Here is a 26435-nt window from a genome sequence, read left to right as displayed (position 1 = left end):
TATCTGCTGATGCAATCAGCTGATGCCACCACACTCGGGTTTCCCTTCTGAACTGGCTACACACCAAAAGAGTTCCCAGGGATGCTGGCCCATGTTGACTCAAGAGCACAGGGAGTGATGGTTGCTGATAATGGGCCTCTGTTCGCCTACGTACATATTCCATTAAAAAAATAAAATTCTGCTGTTTCCAGCTACAATACATTACAACATTAACAATGTCTACACCTTAGATCAATTTGATGTTATTTTAATGGTAAAAAAAATGACAATGCCACCAGCCATACTGCTCGTTCTGTGCGTGATTTCCTGCAAGACAGGAATGCCAGTGTTCTGCCATGACCAGCAAAGAGCCCAGATCTCAACCCCTTTGAGCACATTTTGGACCTGTTGGATCGAAGGGTAAGGGCTAGGGCCATTCCCCCCAGAAATGTCCAGGAACTTGTAGGTGCCTTGGTGAAAGAGTGGGGTATATCGTAGAAAGAACTGGCAAATCTGGTGCAGTCCATGAGGAGATGTACTGCAGTACTTAATGCAGCTGGTGGCCACACCAGATACCGACTTACCCTTGATTTTGACCCCCCCCCCGTTCAGGGACACATTACATATGTTAGTCACATGTCTGTGGAATTTGTTCAGTTGGTCTCAGTTGTTGAATATTAATGTTCATACAAATATTTACACATTAAATTTGCAGAAAATAAACGCAGTTGACAGTGAGCAGACATTTATTTTTTTGCCGAGTTTATAACATGATGCAGCCACCACTATAATTGAAAATATGGAGTGGTACTCTGTTTAGCTCCATTCAATGTTTACCCTGAAACTCCCCAGTCCTTAACAATTACAAGCATACCCATAACAGAATGCAGCCACCACTATGCTTGACAATATTTTTTAGAGTGGTACTCAGTAATATGTTGCATTAGATTTGTCCCAAGCTGACTACTTTCTATTCAGGGCAAAAACATATTTTTGCTATTTTTTTGGCAGTATTACTCTTTAGTGTCTTGTTGCAAACAGGATACATGTTTTGTATTTTTTTTCTGTGCAGGCTTCCTTTTCACTGTGTCAATTAGGTTCGTATTGTGGAGTGACTACAATGTTGATCCCGGCTCAGTTCTCCCATTACAGCCATGAAACTATAGCTGTTTTAGATCACCATTAGGCCTCATGGTGAAATCTCTGAGCGGTTTCCTTCCTCCCAGGCAACAGAGTTAGGAAGGACGCCTGTATCTTTGTAGTGACTGGGTGTATTGATGCACCATCACTATGCTAAAAGGGATATTCAATGTCTGCTTTTTCTTACCCATCTACCAATAGGTGCCCTTTGTGAGGCATTGGAAAACCTCCCTGGTCTTTGTGGTTGAATCCATTTGAAATTCACTGCTTGACTGAGGGATCTTACATGTGTTTTTGCATGTGTTGGGTACAGAGATGCAGTCGTCATTCAAAAATCATGTTAAACACTATTGCACAGAGTGAGTCCATGCAACTTGTGACTTGATAAGCACATTTTTACTCCTGAACTTATTTAGGCTTGCCATAACAAATGGTGCTGAATACTTGGCTCAAGACATTTCAGCTTTTCATTTTTAACAATGTCTAAAAACATAATTCCACTTTGACATTATGGGTTATTGTGTCAAGGCCAGTAACAAAAACTCAATTGAATCAATTTTAAATTCAGGCTGTAACAACAATCTGGAAAAAGTAAAATTGGTGAAGTCTTAACATTGAGCCAGCAAGCATTCTAAGAACAATACACATGCATTTTTCATACAACACATTCCCATTCATCTGACACAGATCATCATCATGATTTACATTCATGCATAAAATGGGGTTGATTCCTGAATTAAAAACAGAGGAAGACAAATACTCAGCCAAAATACAAAGTGAGATTGTTACCAGAACCAATCTGATGTGGTCTTCTGAGCATTGTAGTTGTCATAAGACAACCCCCTGAGTCGTGGGTTTGTCCCACATATAGGGTTGTGTTCATTAGGTACCAAACGGAACAAAACAGATAAACAGAAGGACTACCTGGACTTGTCCAATAGCTAAATGTTTTGTTACAAAGTGAAGGTATTTGCTCTAATGAATACAACCCAGGTGCTGTGTCCCCCCCATCCAGGTGTATCAGGGGTACCTAGCTCCAATGGGCAGCAGGCCCGTCTCATTGGCCAGCCTCCAGTACCTCTCCCTCAGGAGGAAGGCGCCAGCTTTGGGGTGTCTCTGCCGACTGAAGATGCCCTTCTTGTTGCCCACCACACGGGTCACCGCTGCAGAGATAGGAAGAGAAAGGGTTAATTTCCTGAACAAAATGTGTATGTTTGTTTCAGCCGTTTAAAAGTATAAAGTCTATAGATCTGTACATTCATTTCTTACGGTCGCCAAATTCAACACCATTAGGTGGAAAAGGAACAGACAGCTTCTGCTTTCTCTTGGAGACTGTCTTGCTTCAAACAGTGCATTATGTTCACTCCCCTGTATACACATGGGGCCAGACCAGCATGTAAAGTGAGGATTGGGTGGGTAATCTGTTTAAGACCAGCAGTGTCAACATGGTATTCTGGAGTGCTAGTCTAACTTGGCCCTGGGGTAGTGGCATGTTGATGGTCATGATTCTTGCCCTGGAAGCATAACTGATTGTAGCTGGCCCATCTAGTGGAAACCAAAGTCAATGACAATACAGTAAAAATTCATGAAAGCAAAATAGCCTTTTGGTCCTCATTTAAGGTTAAGGATAGGCATTAGGGTTAGCCGTGTTCTTAAAGTTATGTTTAAAAATCAGATTTTATGACTTTGTGGCTGTGCCAGCTAGTGACCCCTCTGCAGAGTTGCCTCCAGTACATGAATCACCCCAACAATTTTAAATGTCACCTTTATTTTACCAGGTAGGCAAGTTGAGAACATGTTCTCATTTACAACTGCGACCTGGCCAAGATAAAGCAAAGCAGTTTGACACGTACAACTGTTATCTCGAAATGACACAACGACAAGGTTCCAGTTTAACAAAGCTTACTATACTATATGAACACACTACAAGGTAGCCATTCCACTCAAGGCTAGGTCCATCAACAACAAGACTCCCTGCGCAGTGGCCTGTCTAAAAGTAAGAATGAACCCTCCTGATGTGCCATACCCATTCCTGCTGGCTTTACTTACAACACTGGGAACTTTAAATACATTTCACATAAATACTGGCACCTTTTCAAGCACTGGCCTACTTTCAGCATTCTATTACCCCACCATCACATTACTAAACGTTGGTGCTACTGCTCCCTTTTTCCTTACCTAGGCATGATGGAGTTTGTCATTTCTGTTCAATATACACACAACTGAAACAAGCAAAGGTATGACAACTAGCTTCAATTGTATATTTAACAAGAATGGTTGTTCTGACAATTTCAATGAACTCCAGTACTATAGATTTGTATTGATTCCTTCTTACTTTGTGCTGTCATGAAGTCAGCAAAGTTCCAGATGAGCTCTCCAATGACATACTCCTTCCTCTTTCGGTCAAACACATCATGGTAGTTCTGTAAGACCATCTTCTGGTACTCCTCAGTAAACATCATGGGAGGGTCCTGGGGGAACATAAATGGAAAGCCACATTTTAACTTCGGTTTCTACGGGTTCTCATTGAGACAAACGTCTATTTCACTAAAGAGATGTGGGTTGATCATTCAAGCTCAAACCCCTTAGGTTTCAACTTGTGTTCTAGCCTGGGTAGGTGTTTGACAAATTGTTCAAGCATATTTGAAAAACTGGTATCCAGACCATTGTTCGCCTCAGAGGCCATGAAATCACAGCAAATACACACGTGTTTACCTTATACCTTACGTCCTTTTCAGTCTGTTTCTGTCTTGTGAGGACACGACATGGAAGAGGTTCTGCAAGAACAAAAGTTCTGGAACACTCACCGTGTGTAGCCCCGGAACCACGTCGGCTCCATATTCACTCTGGATGATGGGTTTCTGGTACTTCCCGTACCAGTTCTCAAACTGGGTGTTGAGCTGGAAGGGGATGACCTCCAGGTGACCTGGGTCGTGGTACCAGGAGAAGTAACTGTTCACGCAGATCACATCCACAAAGGGAGCCTGGGGAAAGACCAGGTTCAATGTGAGAAGAGCAGAAATACCGGGTAAACAGTGGTCAATACATTTCCATTGACATTTAAAATGTCATAGTTGATGGAGCATGGGCATGAAAATCAGGTTTCAATGTGAGAAGAAATAAGCCCGAAAAGGGCTAGAACTATAGATACAATGGTGGTGTTACAAAATACATTTTGATTGAATTCCCATTGTAATGAATGGAATTTGAATGATAGTGACTAAGCTAAGCACCACCACTAAGTGGCACCACCGATCAACTACTGTCTGGATAGTTGGAGTAGAACTTCCCGTGAAATTCTGTTAAATTTATCTTAGACTTTGCAGCAGGGAGTCACTGTGGCTGCAGAGTCAGACCTCAGGTAAGCAGTAAGACAATATTGAATCAGGGCATAGGTATGCCTTCAAAATGGCCCTACATATATTCCAACAAGGGCTTTAGAATCAAGCACAGTCAAAAAGGGAGACTAAAGACTGACTTTTTTTCAGTTGGTCTTTCATCAATTCCTTGCATCCTCTTCTCAAAGCGCATTGTAGGATAAGGTCCAAAATTCTCCCTCTGACCTCCTCGAATGTGTTTTGGGAAGGAAGTGAGAGAGGATGCGAGGAAAAATGAATTGAGAGAGCCGTAGTTCTATGAAGAAAGAATCCTTCATAAGCAGAACAGAGAAACGGTGAAGTCTCACCCCTTTGTCCCTGGCAAAGTTACTGTCTGTGATAAAGGTGACAGGTCGAGTTGGGTCCAGAGATTTGGTATGCGCCATCAGTGTCCTGAAGAGACACAAAAACAGAGAGCAATTGTTTACTGTTCCAAGATGGGGTAAGGGATCACAGGGTTGAGGTCGGGATACAGAGACTGATGAGTACAGGAGAAAGGACCAGGAAGAAGAAAAGTATTTTAAACCAGTATAAAGAATGACTCAGTCTCTCGTATCAGGCTCTTTGTTGACTATGACCACAACACTATTAACTATTGTAAATTAACTGTATGAGGAAATCCCTGCTGTGTGCCCGTCCACTTCTGCCAGTCACTCCCTGGCCTGAGCTACACCTGTTAATGCTCTGTTAAGTACGACTCTGACGCATTCCACAGGCCAGTATGGCATTCTACCAAGACATGCTCAGACTCATTCTACCAATACACTCAGACTTCTTTCTAAAAGCTGCTCCACAATAACACAGCCTACAATATATACATTATGCTCCTTTTCCCTTAAATAATAAATAAATCCGAAAAATATAATGCAGTGAATTGTTAAAACGAGCAGTGTACCGCAAGGTTTATTTTCAAAGCCTTTTACATTTAAGTCAGTTCGTGTACATTTTTGCGACACGCGGAAAAAATTAGAAGATGACCAGAAAATGTACAATCCACAAAAGTTTCGTCAAGAATGCTACAACACTGTCAATAGAGCTTGGTGTTAATTATCAGATGTATTAGGTTATGAAACATGACTTTTTGGACATAAGGTTAATGATATGTTTGAGAAAGACCCCACTGAATGAGTCAGAACATTAATCATATTTGTCTTGTTAAGATTTCATAACATAAAAGGAAGTGAAATGTTATCAAAGTGCATTTTTCACCAACTCTTGGCAGACTGGGTGGACGCCGTAAATATAGCTAGGTATACATAACATGCATGAGTCATGACACTTGATGAACGTTCCCCTTTTTATAAATTTGCCTCATCGATATTAGCTAGGGAAAGTTCAATTTACTGGGTGGGAGGGTTGGTCCAAAATATGGATACAGAGAGCATAACAGTTTATTTATCAGATAGTTTATTTTTTACTTTGGGTTGGGTTGTGTTGAAAAATAATTTTAAAAAATTGGGCACGGGAGGGTATGGTGTTTTTTACCCATGGTTACTATATAAAATTTCCTCCATCCTAGCCAAATTTCCTCATCAGCTTGCATGCGCTTCCCCTATATCAAGGTGCTTCGGTACTTCACTTCGCACACGGAAAAGCATAGTGTATAACTTTTACTATACCACAGGTCAGTATAGTCTACCAGTCTAACGGTCTATCCTGCCCCTCTATACACCATTCATTGTGCCAATAGTGGTAGGTGGATAGTTTGTCCAGATCTGCAATAGGCTAACTACCAATCATACCACACAAAAGCATTCAAAGCTGCATCAATTTTCAATATGAACCGACAAGATCAAATAGGAATAGTTGATAGGAAGAGTAGAGTCAATGTAAATGGAATAGTTCATTTGAATCAGTCTAAAACTTTGCACATACACTGCTGTCACCTAGAGGCCAAAATCTAAATTGCGTCTAACCTTTTTCTTTGTATTATCTTACATCTGATCTAATGTGTTATATTCTCCTACATTCATTGCACATTTCCAAACTTCAAAGTGTTTCCTTTCAAATGGTGTCAATAATATGCATATCCTTGCATCAGGTCCTGAGCTACAGGCAGTTAGATTTGAGTATGTCATTTTAGGCTATTTTTATTTTCTTTTAAAGGGTCCGATCCTTAGACATGAAGTTAAGTCAATACGGAATATTAAGATTTTTGAAAGTTGCTTCAAGTGAAGTCGCAATAACCATGAAGCGCTATAATGAAACTGGCTCTCATGAGGACAGCCACAGGAATGGAAGACCCAGAGCTCTGCTGCAGAGAAGTTCATTAGCAACCAGCCTCAGAAATTGCAGCCCAAATAAATGCGTTAGAGTTCAAGTAACAGACAACTGTTCAGAGGACTGTGTGAATAATGCTTTCATGGTCGATTTGCTGAAAATAAACCATTAAAAGAACACCAATAAGAAGACTTGCTTTGGCCAAGAAACACGAGCAATGGCCATTAGACCGGTGGAAATTTGTCCTTTGGCCTGGAGCCCAAATTGGAGATTTTTGATTCCAAACGCCAGGTCTTTGTGAGATGTTGTGTGGGTGAACGGATGATCTCCACATGTGTATTTCCCACTGTCAAGCATGGAGGTGGTGTTATGGTGTGCTTTGCTGGTGACACTGATTTTTTTTAGAATTCAAGGCATACTTAACCAGCATGGCTACCTCCGTCATCCCATCTGGTTTGGGCTTAGTGGGACTAACATTTATTTTTCAACAGGCTGTGTAAGGACTATTTGACCAAGAATTAGAGTGATGAAGTGCTGCTTCAGATGACATGGCGTCCACAATCCTTTGACCCAATTGAGCTGGTTTGGAATGAGTTGGACTGCAGAGTGAAGGAAAAGCAGCAAGTGCTCAGCATATGTGGGAACTCCTTCAAGACTGTTATAAAAGCATTCCAGGTGAAGCTGGTTGAGAGAATGCCAAGAATGTGCAAAGCTGTCAAAGCAAAGGGTATCTATTTGAAGAAACTTAAGTATATTTTGATTTGTCTAACACTTTTTGGTTACAACATGATTCCATATGTTTTATTTCATTTCATTGATGTCTTCACTATGTAGAAAATAGTCAAATTAGAATAAACCCTTGAATGAGCGGGTGTTCTAAAACTTTTGACTGGTAGTGTATGTGGCTTAAACACTACCAGGCAATGTTTTTAAAATCTGATTAGGCTACTTCAAGTCTCCAGTAGGCATCTGCATGTTGATCCAAAATATAATTCCAGCATCCTCAAAATGTCTTGACATTAACCAGGTTTCCATCCCACCTTTTTATGAGAGTTAAGTAGCCCACATTTCGGATATTTATTTTAAACATTTTTTCATTCACGGCATTATGGTAAAGCATGTAGTTTATTACGCTACAGATTAAATAAATGATGAACTTCACAGGGTGGTGAAAGTGCACAGTGATGAGGTTGATGCTCTTTTCAATAAAGAGAGGGTCTTATTCTGGTGAATGATGATCGATGATTGGCTGCCATTTGACAAATAAAAATAATCTTGCACTTAAGTCCATAATAATCTTATGTAGTAGTGTATCCGCAAACTGTGTGCCAAAAGCAGTGGGCACATTCGCTATCCCAACGCAACATTTATTTGTGACAAAAACTAAATCAGTTTTCAACTAAAGTTCAGAGATGAAAATGCGATGGAAACCCATTTGACTTTTTACATTTTTTTTAAAATTTATTGCATTTTATTTGGAATGGGTGCACAATTATGCTGGAGGGGGTGGCTGCAGTTTTAACTTCTTGCGTCGAGCAATCCCGGAGCCGGATATAGCCTCAAGCTCATTAGCATAACGCAACGTTAACTATTCATGAAAATCGCAAATGAAATGAAATAAATATATTTGCTCTCAAGCTTAGACTTTTGTTAACACTGTCATCTCAGATTTTCAAAATATGCTTTTCAACCATAGCTAAACAAGCATTTGTGTAAGAGTATTGATAGCTAGCATAGCTATAAGCCTAGAATTCAGCCTGCAACATTTTCACAAAAACAAGAAAAGCATTCAAATAAAATAATTTACCTTTGAAGAACTTCGGATGTTTTCAATGAGGAGACTCAGTTACATAGCAAAATGTTCAGTTTTTCCTGAAAGATTCTTTGTGTAGGAGAAATCGCTCCGTTTTGTACATCACGTTTGGGTACCAAAAAAAAAAGGCAAACTTTTTTCCAAATTAACTCCATAATATCGACTGAAACACGGCAAACGCTGTTTAGAATCAATCCTCAAGGTGTTGTTCACATATCTCTTCATTGATATATCGTTCGTGGAAGTCTACTTTCTCCTCTGAATCCCATGGAAAAATACTTGCAGCTGAAGATGACGCACCAATTTCGACGGAGGACACCGGGCGGACACCTGGCAAATGTAGTCTCTTTATGGTCAATCTTCCAATGATATGCCTACAAATACGTCACAATGCTGCAGACACCTTGGGGAAACGGCAGAAATTGTGGGCTCATTCCTGTCGCATTCACAGCCATATAAGGAGACATTGGAAAACAGAGCTTCAAAAATTTTGCTCATTTCCTGTTTGAAGTTTCATCTTGGTTTCGCCTGTAGCATCAGTTCTGGGGCACTCACAGATAATATCTTTGCAGTTTTGGAAATGTCAGAGTGTTTTCTTTCCAAAGCTGTCAATTATATGCATAGTCGAGGATCTTTTTGTGACAAAATATTGCGCTTAAAACGGGCACGTTTTTTTTATCCAATAATGAAATAGCACCCCTATAGATTCAAGAGGTTAAGGGTTCCTAAACTACTGTGCTATTTTGTGAGTTTTTTCTTCACATTTATTTTGTAAATAATGTTGCTGCTCCCGTCTCGTATGACCGAAAACAGCTTCTGGATATCAGAACAGCAATTACCTCGAACTGGATGAAGACTTTTTTCATTAATGAGTCCGATGCGAAGGATGTACTGCTTCTCCGAGACCAGGCCCAAAATCCTGTTATTCTTTTGAAGTAAATACAGAGGGCGGAAATCGGAGTGCCTCATGATGATTCGTCGGTGAGTGGGTAACCCACCTCAACGGGACATTAAAAACGAACATCTTATGTTTCACCAAGTCGTGGCTGAATGACGACACGGATAATTTACAGTTGGCTGGGTTTTCCGTGCATCGGCAGGACAGAACAGCTACATCTGGCAAGACAAGGGGAGGCGGTGTGTGTCTATTTGTCAATAACAGCTGGTGCGCAATGTCTAATATTAAGGAGGTCTTGAGGTATTGCTCGCCTGAAGTAGAGTACCTCATGATAAACTGTAGACCACACTATCAATATTTTACATAGCCGTCTAAGCAAAAAAGAAAATGCTCATCCAGAAGCGGCGCTCCTACTGGCCAGGGACTTTAATTCTGGCAAACTTGAAATCTGTTTTACTACATTTCTACCAGCATGTCAAAAGCGAGAGGAGAATTTTTTTTTAAATAAAATAAAAAAAGCTTTACTTCACACACAGAGACATGTAAAAAAGCTCTCCCTCTATTTGGCAAATCTGACCATAATTATTTCCTCCCGGTTCCTGCTTACCAGCAAAAACTAAAGCAGATAATACCAGTGACTCGCTCAATACGGAAGTGGTCAGATGATGCGGACACTACAGGACTGTTTTGCTTGCACAGACTGGAAAACCATGGTACATATTCCAATGGCATTGAGGAGTATACCACCTCAGCCACCTTATTCATCAATAAGTGCATCGAAGACGTATCCAGTTACCATACACACATATCCCAAACAGAAGCCATGGATAACAGGCAACATCCACATCGAGCTAAAGGATAGAGCTGCCACTTTCAAGGAGCAGGACACTAATCCGGACAATAAGAAATCCTGCTATGCCCTCAGACGAACCATCAAACAGGCAAAGCGTCAATACAGGACTAAGATTGAATCCTACTACACTGGCTGACGCTCGTTTGTGGCGGGCTTGCGAACTATTACGGACTACAAAGGGAAACCCAGCCGCAAGCTGCCCAGTGACGCGAGCCTACCAGATGAGCTAAGTGCCTTTTATGCTCGCATTGAGGCAAGCAACACTGAAGCATGCAAGAGAGCACCAGCTGTTCCGGATGACTGTGTGATCACGCTCACTGTAGCTGATGTGAGCAAGACCTTTAAAACAGATCAACATTCACGGATAACCAGGACGTGCACTAAAGAGAATGCGCTAACCAATTGGCAAGTGTCTTCACTGACATTTTCAACCTCTCCCTGACCGAGTCTGTATTATCTACATGTTTCAAGCAGACCACTATAGTCCCTATGCCCAAGAAAGCGAAGGTAACCTGCCTAAATGACCGACGGTAGCCATGAAGTGCTTTTAAAAAGGCTGGTCATGGCTCACAATCCAATCATCCCGGAAACCCTGGACCCACTCCAATTCGCATACCGCCCTTACAGATTCACAGATGATGCAATCTGTTGCACTCCACACTGCCCTTTCCCACCTGGACAAAAAGGAACACCTATGTAAGAATGCTGTTCATTGACTACAGCTCAGAGATCAACACCATAGTGCTCACCACTAACCTAAGGACCCTGGGACTAAACACCTCCCTCTGCAACTAGATGCTGGACTTCCTGACAGGCCACCCCCAACACATCTGCCAACCTGATCCTCAATATGGGGGTCCCTCAGGGGTGTGTGTACCTTTCTGTACTCCCAGTTCACCCACGACTGAGTGGCAAACACGACTCCAACACCATCATTAACTTTGCCGACGACAAACGATGAGACCGCCTATAGGGAGAAGGGTCAGAAACCTGGCAGTGTGGTGCCAAAAAAACCAACCCCACCCACAACGTGATCAAGACTCAGGATCTGATCGTGGACTACAGGAAAAGGACCCATTGACGGCGCCAGGGTTGTAGTGGAGTACCAAGTTCCTTGGTGTCCACATCAACAAACTACCATGGTCCAAACACCTATTCCCCCTCAGCAGACTTAGATTTGGTATGGGTCCTCAGGTCCTCCAAAGGTTCTACAGCGGCACCATCGAGAGCACTGGTTGCATAGTCGCCTGGTATGGCAACTGCTCGGTGTACGGCCCAGTACATCACTTTTGGCCAAGCTTCCTGCCATCCAGGACCTCTTTGCCAGGCGGTGTCAGAGGAAGGCTTGCTTTGGGCATTACTGACTCGAACGGAGGAGTCAAAAGATGTATTGTCACTGAATTAGTCGAGAAGTGCAGAGCCAGTAAAAAGATAAATTCATCATAATGTTCACTCACACTAGACCCAGGCTATGACACCATGTCATCCTTGTGACTGTACATGTAGCACAACGACTATAAAACTTTGATACGGTAAATGACATGAGTTTTATAATATGGAAATGTGAAGAGCACATTTGGACTCGAGGATGTATGGTGAAAGCGGTGTTTATTATAATTCTCTTCCTGATTTACAGCACTCCTCACTGTTTTCCAAAAGTAACCCAATTAACAGGAGGGATGGGGCATCTTTCTGGTTGTGTGTGGTGCACACATTTAAAATGTATGTTAGTTGAATCCCATACAGTGCTGCTGTAAAGCCGACACTGACATTTATAATGTTACTGTACATCCACTGTGTTCCAATTTAGGTCCTTATTATTGACCAAATATGCAATTGTCATACTGTAAACTGACTGCAAGCTTAAAGGGCTACCTCGTTTGGAAATGTGAGAACTAAGAAGAGTTTCAGTGTAACTAACAGTCCTTGTTCACTACAATGTCACTCTTGCATGACGTGAGTGTTCATTAAGTAACAAGGACGCACATTTATGGAGCGTGAATGAATGCTAACATTCTCTTACTTGAAATAGAATCCAGCAGGAGGCATCTCAGCAGCCGGCTCATTGGCTACAGACCACATGACCACGGAGGCGTGGTTCTTGTCCCTCCTCACCAGTTCATCCATGACCGCCAGGTGATGTGACAGGGAGGCGTTCCCAAAACTACGGCTGGGGGGGACAAGAGACAGGATAAGGTTAGTGGATGTCCCGGAGACACAGAAGACCTGACGCCAGACTTTATTGATGATGTATTGGCAGAGCATTGATAATATTTTAAAAGTTCAATGCTGTATATAAAAACTTGCCAACAATGGTCCATTAAAAAAACAGCAGTTAATGGTTTAGACATGCAAGCAAAAAAAGGACAGGCTCAAATAAAAGTATCTTTAAAAAAAAATGACTGGCACACTCATTGTGCGAAAGAACACCTTGGAGGTTCTCGTCAAATGTTGCTGACACCTGGTGAACGTGTAACCTTCAGAGAGGTCACAGGAACCGCAACGGTCACTATGACGATGACTTACATATCTTTGATGCCCACCCCGGGACACTCATCGATGACCACGATGCCATGGCGGTCTGCCATCTGCATTATCTCCTCAGCGTAGGGGTAGTGGCTGGTCCTGAACGAGTTGGCCCCCAGCCACTTCAACAGGTTGAAATCCTTCACCATCAAGGGCCAGTCTAGGCCTTTGCCTCGGATCTGACACACACACACACACAGCAAGCAATGAGGACAGTTGACACACCAATTTCTATTGAATTACAGAGTCCCATACACATAAAACCAGATAACAAAAAAGTGTTTATTCTAAACACGAGAACCTAATCAGATAATAAGAACTTATATGCCACTTCAACCATCTTTATTGCTTAAATTCCTTGGCAGATATGACAGAACACCTGCTGGAAGTCAGTTGCATACACAAGACAAAACTGACACACTGCCCACCTTTCTGGTTCAGAGTTTTGCTGCCCTCTAACGGTACTACTCAGTACTCACATCAGCATCCTCATGTTTGTTGACTCCATGGAAATAGAAGGGTTTGTTGTTGATGAGGAATTGTGTGTTGGTGACCTGCACAGTGCGGATGCCCACAGGCAGAGCATACACATCCTCATAGACAGAACCCTCACCACTTGTCGTCATGTGAACCTGGCAATGAGGGATGTACAGTGCATTTGGAAAATATTCAGACCTCGACTTTCCCCACATTTTTGTTACGTTACAGCCTTATTTTAAAATGGATTAAATAGTCCCATCCCCCTTATCAATCTACACACAATACCCCATAATGAAAGCAAAAACACATTTATAAATTTTGGCAAATGTTTAAAAAAAAAACTGAAATATCACATTTAAATAAGTATTCAGACCCTTTACTCCGTACTTTGTTGAAGCACCTTTGGCAACGATTACAACCTCAAGTCTTCTTGGGTAGGAGCGACAAGCTTGGCACACTTGTGTTTGGTTGGTTCTTCCCATTCTTCTGTGCAGAATCTCTCAAGCTCTGTCCGGTTGGATGGGGAACGTCGCTGCACAGCTCTTTTCAGGTCTCTCCAGAGATGTTCGATCGGGATCAAGTCCGGGCTCTTGTCCTGAAGCCACTCCTGCGTTGTCTTGGCTGTGTGTTTAGGATCGTTTTCCTGTTGGAAGGTGAACCTTCGCCCCAGTCTGAGGTCCTGAGAGGTCTGGAGCAGGTTTTCGTCAAGGATCTCTGTACATCTTTCCCTCGATCCTGACTAGTCTCCCGGTCCCTGAAAGATATATCTCCACCGCATGATGCTGCCATCATCATGCTTCATTGTGGGATGGTGCCAGGTTTCCTCAAGACGTGACGCTTGGCATTCAGGCCAAATAGTTCAAGCTTGGTTTCATCAGACCAAAGAATCTTGTTTCTCATGGTGTAATTGTTGCCAAAGGTGCTTCAACAAAGTACTGAGTAAAGGGTCCTTTAGGTAGCTTTTGGCAAACTCCAAGTGGGCTGTCATGTGCCTTTAATGAGGAGCGACTTCCGTCTAGCCACTACCATAAAGGTGGTGGAGTGCTCCAGAGATGGTTGTCCTTCTGGGAGGTTCTCCCATCTCCACAGAGGAACTCTGGAGCTTGTCAGAGTGACAAATCGGGTTCTTGGTCACCTCCCTGACCAAGGCCCTTCTCACCCGATTGCTCTTAGAAGAGTCTTGTTAGAGACTTCTTCCATTTAAGAATGATGAAGGCCACGGTTTTCCTGAGAATTTTTTGGTACCCTTCCCCAGATCTGTGGCTCGACACAATCCTGTCTCGGAGCTATACGGACTATTCCGTCACCCTAATAATGGCTTGGTTTTTGCTCTGCCATGACTGTCAACTGTGGGACCTTTATATAGACAGGTGTGCCTTTCCAAATCATGTCCAATCAATAGAATTTACTACAGGTGGAGTCCAATCATGTTGTAGAAACATCAAGGATGATCGATGGAAACAGGTTGCACCTGAACTCAATTTTAAGTCTCATAGCAAAGCGGGGGAAAACAATGTAATCAATTTGAGAATAAGGCTGTACTTAACAAAATGTGGAAAAAGTCAAAGGGTCTGAATACACTAATTAGGTGAAACGTTCAGATTTAGGACGTTGCAATAGAGCTTACACAACTCAAAATTCTATGGGTCAGATATATTTTACCAATCAGGTCAATTAAGAACAAATTCTTATTTACAATGACAGGCAGATAATTATATCTGCTGTACAAGACATTTTGAACATTCTGTAATTTTGCAACTTTCTGAAAAGGCTACAAAATAATTTGTTACATAAACACAGGAAATGGATGTGTGGGTGGTGTGATTGAGTTGTCAAACTGATGCTATGTTCATGTGAGCTGTGAGTCATCAATCACACGGATAGGGTGATACATGAGTAAAAACTGCAAATTATTTTATTTCTGCATATAATAATTTGATGTAGTTTGCATTGATAAAAGGTTTGACAAAAAAGACCGTAAAGGAACAGTAGACTAATACAACTATGAATGCAGCCCAACTCACCCCCATAGAATACAGATAACCTGGATTCTCATGCATTAGATACGGCCACCACAGGTTGGCGTCCGTTACTTTGAGGACCCCAGAGGGTCCAGTGGAAGAGGCCACACAACGGCCATCTTTGTCTGAGAGAGTCACCATTACCAAGGGGTTGGGACTGCCCAGCACCGACACCTGGTAGGAGAGCAGACCTAGGCCACATAACAGAAGAAACCAACACCTCAATAAACTTGTGCCATTTTCCCACTATTCCATTAGTTGATGGAATCATGCAGAAAAGAACCATGTGAAAAGGAAATATCCGAGTCAGTACAGTTTTGGTCGGCAAGATAGTGTGAAAAGGGTATGGATGAACAGGCCTAAATAACTGAATGAGTGATCAAGTGAATGAGAATCTTGTTGTTTTCTTTTTTTGCACTCACCAATGTTGTCGGCAAAGGTTGTCAGCACTGTGATGTCATCCACATACGCCTTAGGAGTGGTATACAACTTTACAGGCCGATGTAAGCCAGCATAGTTGAAGAAGTCAAAGTTTGTGTTTTGCACAACATAGTCAGCAGGATACCTGTAGACAATAGACATAGATTTTCCTCCATTTGTAATCCAAAACATGATTTCCCCTCCTAACACCAGAAAAGGAATCAAAAGTTAGTTAGCCACGACCTGTCATTTTAGGTTTGGTCTGTAGAAAATCTTAAAATGTGTGTCTGGCAATGTGAGATTAGTCCCAACTTAAAAATGATAACATAGCGCAGTGTTTCCCAGACTCTGTCCTGGGACTAGTGACGACGCATCCTGAATTTAATCCGGCTGCTCTAACGATCTCTCCATACATTGATTGTGTGTAGGCGGGGGCTAGTGGGTGTGACTTTTGGCCAGAGCAATGTGAATCTACATTGTTTTTTGACCTAGCATTACACAGCTGATACAAATAATCAACTCAAACTTATGATTTGATTCAGCTATGTAGTCTTAGGGCAAAAAACTAAATGTGCACCCCTTGGGGTCCCCAGGACCGAGTTTGGGAAACGCTGGCAATGCTAATTGTATTATATATACACACAATCTCTTCATCATGTCACCTGGTGGGGTCGTCTATATGTTGGATAGTCCCTGGGGGCAGGGTTTGGAGAGTCAGGGTGTTGTTGACAGCTATGGTGATCCTGCAGGCCCCACCTGGGTTGTTACGGAGGACCTCCACTATCTCAGCCTCAAAGGGAAGATGGCCGCCCTCGTGCTCCATCACTTTGATCCCATTCACCCACTGGCAGGGAAGGAAAAGAGAGAAGAAATACTGTTATTCCCATGTAGCCAGAGTGACAGTCTTTACACAATATCATACCCTTTTCAATGAGGGATGTGCACGAACATTGCAGATTAACTCATGTGAGAAGAGGTTGAGGAATTATCCTACGAGCGAAACAGAATGGCAACTTAAGCAGAAGTGTTTGAAAATTTGTGAGATACTCACGACCACTGAGTAGTAGTGTGCACTCCCAACTCGCAGTACAACTCTGGTTCCCTCAGACACCCATCCAGAGGGTACCAACACCTCTCTCTCGTACCACACCCAGCCAATGAAATCCCTCAGCCGTGGGTCCTGGGTGATGTCATTGTAGCTGGCGGGCACTGGCATGTCAATCACTGGACCACTCTACATAAACAAATACAGGTAAAGAGCGAGAGAAAAAGAGGGAGGAATTAAAGGTTATTTGAAACAGGCTATCCCTTTAAAATCATGTTGAGTTATTGAGAGTTTACACAAAGCATTAGCTATACATTAAGTGGCGATGTGAATTTTTCCATAGTAGCCATTATACTTTGGCTTGCAGAAAGGGTCGGTTTTTGCCGATACACTTTTCTGACTCGAGAACAAAAAAAGTATCTGTTCAAATGTCTGTTCAGTTGCAGGTGGTTCTCCAAAAACCAGAGAATATTCAGAAAAGCAGTTCCCTTGCCATTTTAGCTACCAGACATCTTGCATTTCTAGTCGTTTCTATGCAACGTGGACACGTGTAGAAGTAAATGACAGACAGATTAGTGATGCACTGATATTTTCCATGCCAAAAAATAACTGATATTTAAAATGAATTTGGCCTTAAGCATTCTAGTACAGTTAAATAGTTAACACACACACACACACAGCGGTCTAATGCACTGCATGAGGCGTCACTACAGTCCCTGTTTCGAATCCAGGTTGTATCACATCCAGCCGTGATTAGGAATTTAATAGGGCGGGGCACAATTGGCCTAGCGTCGTCCGGGTATGGCCGGGGTAGGCTGTCATTGTAAATAAGAATTTGTTCTTAACTGACTTGCCTAGTTAAATAAAAAAAGGTTGCGCACACACGTTATTTTGTTGGCATTTACGTATGTCCCCATTACCAGTAAAACAATCCAAACCTATTTCTTTCACTTATTTGCTGTGCTGTTTCGTTGTTCAGTCATTGCATTCTTAACTCAGATTTCATCATACGTGCCAAGCAGTGAAGTTTCAGCTCGTCTGTCCGTGGCCTCTCTTCCTCTGTGAGCACTGTCACCGTGTCTAACATTTCATGTAAACCCTGTTTGTCTGCATCGAGGTAGCGGTCCTTGTATGGTGGCGACACATTCGAGAATTCCACCGAATCCCTTGTTCACAGCCTGTGTCGGCAGTTTTGACGACCAGGCGTATCAATGCCATGACAGAGGGTATCACGTATGCTGCAGACGCAGTTGATGAGCTTATTTCTCCAGTCAGTTGTTCGAATGGAGCTGGGAGTGTGTTTGTTTCCAAGTTTCAAACATGTTCTCAAATGCCATTGAAATGGCAGCAGCGGTATGAGAACCAGCACATTCATGAGCAGGCAATACAGCTTTCCTCAGTAGGAAATCCTTGACGACCCACTGTGCCGTCAGACTCCGCATGCTGATATTGCTGGTCCAAATGTCAGTGGTGAAGCTAATAGCAGTGATTCTATTACTGTGCAACTCTGGTAGTGCAAGATCTGAAAAAAATAGCGCGATAGGTAGTGCGTACCAGTGCTCCACCAGTCGGCGAAAGCCAACATTACCCACGACAAAACGGGTAATGAATTCCATCATCTTGGCGTTAATGGATTTTGCCTTTGAGTTGTCTCGCTGACATTTTCTTACTCTTTCAAATGACTGCTCGATCCACACAGCAGACATTGTGCACATGCAATGCAAAATTTTACTTGGCGTCATATAGGTATGCACGTCAGCTTTGACATCAGTTCTGCACATCGGCATTAAACTAGACATTGGGCCGATGTCAGCATTTTTAACTAATATTGTCCGATTCCGATACTTTCACCAATATATCGTGCAACCCTAATAGAGATAGAGGACCCAACAGTATATGTCCCATCATGGCATGTGAGAGCGTGGGCAGTACCATTGAGGCCATCTCCATTTTGAAGTAGGCCTGGTCAATTGTCTTCTACAAGTTAATACACAAACTGAAATGTTTCATACTGCCACCTATAATGTGTTGTTTCAACAGGTATAAAGCAAAGGTTGGCAATTTACTGGCACCTGCAAATCCGGAATGTTTTATCACGAGTATAATTCATTGGCTGATCCCTCCTGATAACCTGGATGGAATTATGTGATCCTTCCTTAACCCATAGGAAGTCCCACCCTGTTGACTACTGCCAAATGGTGAAAGTCCAATGGCGCTGCACATGCTAAAATGGGCTTTTGGGCCCTAGAGTCATCTGTGTGATAACAGCGCGTCAGTGTGACCAAAACACAGAACACACATGCAAGAGGCATTTCTCACATGATACAAAACATGGATTTTTACCATTTTTCTGAATATTCTCTGGTTTTTGGCGAACCGCCTGCAGCTGAACACGGACATTTACAAAATACCTTTGTTTTCGATTCGGTATAAAGGTGTATCTGCAAGTACCAGGTTAGATGAAAAATTGCCCGCACGACGGACGACTGCGGAACTGCAGGAATTGTTAGCCCCTGATAGGAGATGGAGAATGTTTTATATTTGTGGTCAATCTTCATGTAAATATATATTATTATTTTTTTTTGGGGGGGGGGACAATCATGATACTAGCAACGTGCATGCCCTGCCCACCTGAGGATCTGTCTTTTTCCAGCCACCCATTTCCTGAGTCTGAGGTATGCAAAATTCACTTAAAATCGCTCTGGATTGATTGCTTTTATTTTACTTTCATACTCTTTCTGGTGCCTTTCGTTTCTCGTTTTAACATTACGACTGTGGAAATGTTTATAATGACCTGTTTAACATACCCCTGTAATGGATGGAATACTTTGGCTTTCTGTTGAATCTATAAGAACACTAATTAAAGCTCCAGTGGTGATTTAACGCAACATCTTGACACTTGCATCACAAGAAAGAGAAAATACCTTTATTTTGATGGTGTTCATTTGTGGAAGAAAAAAAGTAATAATATAGAGCCAAGCGTGTTGATTTTTATCCGAGGGTATCCTGCTATTGACACACACTTGTTAAATTAGGCAACAGAACTTGACAAGACAGTGCAGGTGATTGCAGGTAGGCCTAGACGAGTAAGTGTTTGGTGGTTACAGCCCTGTTCCACCCCTTTAAGTTAATATACTCATATATGCAAATAGGCTCAGTTTATTTATGCAAATGTCCTTATTTTAAACAAAATCTCATACAATAAGAAAATGTGATTGATAAATATCCCTCTACATACATAGTTTCTCTGGCAGGGCATGCACACTATTACGGACTACAAAGGGAAACCCAACCGCGAGCTACCAGACGGGCTAAATGCCTTCTATGCTCGCGTCGAGGCAAGCAACACTGAAGCATACATGAGCGCACCAGCTGTTCCGGACAACTGTGTGATAACGCTCTCCGTAGCCGATGTGAGCAAGACCTTTAAAACAGGTCAACATTTACAAGGCCGCGGGGCCAGACAGATTACCAGGACGTGTACTCTGTGCACACGTGGACCAACTGGCAAGTGTCTACACTGACATTTTCAACCTCTCCCTGATCGAATCTGTAATACCTACATAGCAGACCACCATAGTCCCTGCGCCAAAGAAAGCAAAAGGTAACCTGCCTAAATGACAACCGCCCCATAGCACTCACAGCGTCAGCCATAGCACTCACAGCGTCAGCCATAGCACTCACAGCGTCAGCCATAGCACTCACAGCGTCAGCCATAGCACTCACGGCGGTTGCCAGCCTTTCAAGTGCTTTGAAAGGCTGGTCATGGCTCACATCAACACCATCATCCCGGAAACCTTAGACCCACTCCAATTTGCATACCGCCCCAACAGATCCACAGATGATGCAATCTCAAATCACACTGCCCTTTCCCACCTGGACAAAAGGAACATCTGTGAGAATGCTGTTCATTGACTACAGCTCGGCGTTCAATGCCATAGTGCCCACAAAGCTCATCATTAAGCTAAGAACCCTGGGACTAAATACCTTCCTCTGCAACTGGATCCTGGACTTCCAGACAGGCCACGACCCAGGTGGTGAGGATAGGTAGCAACACATCTGCCGCGCTGATCCTCACCACAGGTTCCCCTCAGGGGTGCGTGCTTAGTCTCCTCCTGTACTCCCTTTTCGACCCACGACTGCGTGGCGAAGCACAACTCCAACTCAATCATTAAGTTTGCTGACGACAACTGTGGTAGGCCTGATCACAGACAATGACGAGACAGCCTATATGGAGGTCAGAGACCTGGCAGTGTGGTGTCAGGACAACAAGACAAAGGAGCCAATCGTGGACTACAGGAAAAGGAGGGCCGAATGCCCCCATTCACATTGACAGGGCTGTAGTGGAGCAGATTGAGAGCTTCAAGTTCATTGATCACCAAACTGTCATGGTCCAAACACACCAAACAGTGAAGAGGGGACGACAACACCTTTCCCCCCCTCAAGAGCCTGAAAAGATTTGGCATGGGTCCCCAGATCCTCAAAAAGTTCTACAGCAGCACCATCGAGAGCATCCTGACCGGTTGCATCACTGCCCGGTATGGCAACTGCTCGGTATCCGACCGTAAGGCGCTAGAGGGTAGTGCGTACGGCCCGGTCCATCACTGGGGCCAAGCTTCCTGCCATCCAGGACATACATACAGCGGTGTCAGAGGAAGGCCCCCCCCCCCAAAATTGTCAAATTCTTGGATATAGGGGACGCTCTTAATTTTTGGATAAAAAAAACGTTCCCGTATTAAACAAGATATTTTGTCACGAAAAGATGCTCAACTATGCATATAATTGACAGCTCTGGAAAGAAAACACTGAAGTTTCCAAAACTGCAAAGATATTGTCTGTGAGTGCCACAGAACTGATGCTACAGGCGAAACCATGATGAAATTTCAAACAGGAAGTGCCCCAGATTTTGAAGGCGCTGTGTTCCAATGTCTCCTTATATGGCTGTGAATGGGCCAGGAATGAGCTTACACTTTATCGTTTCCCCAAGGTGTATGCAGCATTGTGACGTATTTGTAGGCATATCATTGGAAGATTGACCATTTTACACTACATCTACCAGGTGCCTACATCTACCAGGTGCTCGCTTGGTGTCCTCCGTCTCAATTATTGCGTAATCTCCAGCTGCGTGTATTTTTCCATTTGCTTCCGAGGAGAAACCCAACTGCCACAAATGATTTATCATCGAATAGATGTGAAAAACACCTTGAGGATTAATTCTAAACAACGTTTGCCATGTTTCTGTCGATATTATGGAGTTAATTTGGAAAAAAGTTGTAATGACTGACTTTTTTTCTTAGCCAAACGTGATGAACAAACAGAGTGATTTCTCCTACACAAATAATATTTTTGGAAAAAAATGAACATTTGCTATCTAACTGAGAGTCTCCTCCTCATTGAAAACAAGTTCATCCTCCTCATTGAAAACAAGTTCTTCAAAGGTAAATGATTTTATTTGAATGCTTTTCTTGTTTTTGTGAAAATGTTGCCTGCTGAATGCTAGGCTTAATGCTATGCTAGCTATCAATACTCTTACACAAATGCTAGTGTAGCTATGGTTCAAAAGCATATTTTGAAAATCTGAGATGACAGTGTTGTTAACAAAAGGCTAACCTTGTGAGTGAATATATTTCTTTCATTTCATTTGCGATTTTCATGAATAGTTAACATTGCGTTATGGTAATGAGCTTGAGGCTATGATTAAGCTCCCGGATACGGGATTGCTCGATGCTAGAGGTTAACGGCTTCTACCACCAAGCCATAAGACTTCTGAACAATTAATCCCCCCCCTGTTTTTACACTGCTCCCATTAGCTTTTTAATCATCTATGCTTTGTCACTTTACCCCTACCTACATGTAGAAATTACCTTGACTAACCTGTACCCCTGCACATTGACTCTGTACTGGTACCTCCTGTATTATTGCCTCGTTATTGTTATTTTATTGTGTTACTAACTAAAGTTAAGTAAATTATTTTCTTTTCTAGTTTTTTTTCAACTCTTATTTTCTCAAAACTGCATTGTTGGTTAACTTCTTGAAACTCCCCATCCCGGATCCGGGTTTGTGACTAAAGCCTCAGGCTCATTAGCATAACGCAACGTTAACGATTTCTGAAAATCGCAAATAAAATGAAAATAATGCGTCTGCTCTCAAGCTTAGCCTTTTCTTAACAACACTGTCATCTCAGATTTTCAAAATATGCTTTTGAACCATAGAAATTGACTAATTTGTGTAAGAGTATGCAAAGCTAGCATAGCATTTTGAGTAGCATTTAGCACGCAACATTTTCACAAAAACCAGATAACCAAATAAATAAAATCATTTACCTTTGAAGAGCTTCTGATGTTTTCAATTAGGAGACTCTCAGTTACATACCAAATGCGCAGTTTTTCCTGAAAGCGTCTGTGTGTAGGAGAAATCGTTCCGTTTTCTACATTGCGTCTGGCTACCGAAATGAACCGAAAATTCAGTCACCTACAACGTAAAACTTTTTCCGGATTAACTACATAATATCGACCGAAACATGGCAAACGTTGTTTGGAATCAATCCTCAAGGTGTTTTTTCACATATATCTTCATTGATATGCAGTTCGTGGAAGCTTGCTTTCCTCTCTGTATCCCATGTAAAAATACTGGCAGGTGACTTTTGCGCACCAATTTCGGCGCAGGACACCGGGCGGACACCTGGTAAATGTGGTCTCTTATGGTCAATCTTCCAATGATCTGCCTACAAATACGTCACAATGCTGCAGACACCTTGGGGAAACGACAGAAAGGGCAGGCTCATTCCTCTCGCATTCACAGCCATATAAGGAGACAATGGAAAACATAGCCTCAAAAATCCTTGTCATTTCCTGGATGCCATCTCATCTTGGTTTTGCCTGAAGCTCACGTTCTAGGGCACGCACAGAGAATATCTTGGTATTTCTGGACACGTCAGAGTGTTTTCTTTCGAATGCTATCAATTATATGCATAGTCGAGCATCTTTTTGTGACAAAATATCTTGTTTAAAACGGGAGCGTTTTTCATCCAAAAATGAAATAGCGCCCTCATAGATGTAAGAGGTTAAGGGCTTGTGAGTAAGCATTTCACGGTAAGGTCTGTTGTGATACCTGTTGTATTCGGGGCATGTGACAAATAACATTGATTTAATCACTCACACACACACACTCTAAGAAAAATGTTACATTTGACAAATTGGATAGCTGAATTCCCACCAAAATCCTTGAATTCATTATTTATCCTTGCCAGTAAAATGTGCTATAATTAAGTCAATATTGGATGGATTATAAAAATTCAAAGTTTGGAGTCTTCATCCATTATCCAAACAATTTTTTTTAAAACTGAAAAATGATGAACGCTGCTAACGGTACCAATAATTGCTTCTAATAGACCAGATGCATGTCCTTGAACTGATTATTTTAAAATCGTACACAGAATGATAATTTAGGTGCTAATGGCAGCCTGCAGTACCACAGTTGCCTTTCAACTTGAGTTACTCAATGAGAGGGGGCAGCGCTGAGCTAGTCTGCAGTCACTTCCTGGAGTGGCTCAAACAGCACGTCAGCTTGTGCTTAACTGGGAACAGTATATGGTCGAATCGTGATGTCAGTGACCTTCACGTCAGAGCTCTAGCATTCCGAGATGGATGACCGTTCAAATCGATTATTTTTTTCCCCCAGTTTGAGATTTACAAGTTCCCAGTAGTTTTGAACGCAGCATGTCTTCATGAGATTCCATCTTAAGTCTTCAATACGCTATTGAGTCAAATAATTTTATAACTAAACCAAGAGAACTAAACCAACCTGCCTTTTCTAATTGGAACAAATTTGTTATAGTGGGCAAAACAAGCAAGTAGGGGTGTGTTCTTCAATTTCAGAGCACTCTCGTCAGAGTGTAAATTCATCAGTTATTCTGCACTCCGGTACAAACGCTTAACGCCTGTTACATATATATGTCCAGTGTCAGTAAACGTCGGCAAAAAAGCATAAGTTACAGTCACCAACACTCTGGATAACCAGCTCTGCTAGGGCGAGTGAAATGGTCAGAGTGAGGCGTTCTCTCATTTGTGTCTGGAAATAGCTAGCAAGCCAGCCAACGTTAGCCAACACACCCCTATGTTCAGAGCGCACACTGGATGCTCTGGCCGAGGAGTAGGGTTGATCCAAGCGTTCTGACCACTTCCAGTGTGCGCTCTGAACGCTCAGATAGCGAAACGCTGAAATTAAGAACGCCCAGAGCACACTCCAGATTGAATTTATGAACACACCATAGGTGGGCAGAGCCATGCATGAGATAGCAAGATTCTATTGGCCTGTTCTCACATCTGCATATGTCCGTTAGGGACCCTGAAGTGCGCGTGTGCAACATTTCTATTCACTTTCATACTCATGAACTTTAACTTTTGTAAAGTCTACTAAAGTTAGTCCACCATGTTCATAACATATTCTAGTTTTGGGAACAGAAATTGTATTGAGAGCAAATGTTTTATTGATGAGAATTTGCAGAATCTTCTCCCACTGCCATATTTGGTAGTGAGTGGAAACGCCAAGCGAATGCTCCACATTTATACATCCGGTGAAATATCTGTCTCATTGTCCTGTGATTGAGTCTTCACATAAGAAGTGTCACGTGATTGAGGGCTTAGTCCTAATGACGTGTTTGAGATTTTAAAATAGGTTCATGGACATCTGGTGTATTAAAAGCAATTATTGGTACCATGATTGTTTTGAAATGTGTATTTATTACACTAAGATTGACCACAAATATTTCCATTTTGGATTCAATTAGAAGGGGCAGTCAGTTCTCCCCGGCTTTGTCCATTCACCTTTATTTAACTAGTCAAATCAGTTAATAAGAACAAATTCTCATTTACAATGACGGCCTAGGAACAGTGGGTTAACTGCTTGCAGAATGACAGATGTTCGAATCCCCGAGCCGACAAGGTAAACAAGCAACATTTCAGTTACTGGCCCAACACTAAACACTAGGCTACCTGCCACACCATGTAGGATTACAGTCATTGCTTTTGACCCTTTCAAACGAGCCATGGTATATCACTGTTGTAATGTATAACTACTCAAATACATGCAACTACTTGGCTAAACAAATAGTTGTAGTTGTGAATGTCAACTTATTTATTGGACTAAAATGTATTTACCCTATGTAGTTGCAACAGACTACTGAACTGTTTTTTTGCAGACTAAAGATAGAGCATTCTGCGAATAAAAGTTTAATTCAAATTTCCCACACACCACACTCATTGAAGGTAATTTATTTAACCCATAACTAATTATGCACAAGCAAGACCCGTAGTCCACATGCACATACTTTTGAGCACGATTAACGACAATAGCCATGTTGCATAGTTATGGTCTCTTTAGACAATGCCAATTGATGTTTTACATACCTCTGCGAGGCGACTTTTGTACCATGCTTGTTCAAAGCCCAAGTTCCTGTTGAGCGAGTGGTCGGCCCTGAAGTTCCATAGTCCATTCAGCTCTTTGATCTCTCGCGACGACGACTCTCGGGGAAAGAGCATTCCACTGTCCTTGAAATGACCAACATTCCACACTGAAGATAGGGATAAAAAACACTTTACTAACCGTCTAAACCCCTCCATTTTTTTTTAGAGCTCCCACATTAGCCAACAACAAAGCAGAAGA

The 26435-nt window shown here is 42.2% G+C and overlaps 1 protein-coding gene across 1 annotated transcript; it reads right to left on the bottom strand.

Moving 5' to 3' along the window:
• Positions 1-231: 231 nt before the first annotated feature.
• On the bottom strand, positions 232-26435 carry LOC135548755 (beta-glucuronidase-like). Its single transcript, XM_064978656.1, has 12 exons — positions 26180-26435; positions 16779-16961; positions 16390-16571; positions 15730-15872; positions 15311-15498; positions 13286-13438; positions 12807-12985; positions 12304-12450; positions 4805-4889; positions 3927-4103; positions 3455-3590; positions 232-2282 (listed from the first exon to the last, which is right to left on the bottom strand). Exons 1-12 carry the CDS (start codon positions 26390-26392, stop codon positions 2140-2142), a joined length of 1929 nt encoding a protein of 642 aa, XP_064834728.1. The 5' UTR covers positions 26393-26435; the 3' UTR covers positions 232-2139.

The sequence above is a fragment of the Oncorhynchus masou genome, chromosome 11 (assembly GCF_036934945.1).
Source record: "Oncorhynchus masou masou isolate Uvic2021 chromosome 11, UVic_Omas_1.1, whole genome shotgun sequence".
NCBI classification, from domain to species: Eukaryota; Metazoa; Chordata; class Actinopteri; order Salmoniformes; family Salmonidae; genus Oncorhynchus; species Oncorhynchus masou.
Note: the sequence above shows the minus strand (reverse complement) of the source record. Positions and strands in the feature narration are given on the sequence as shown.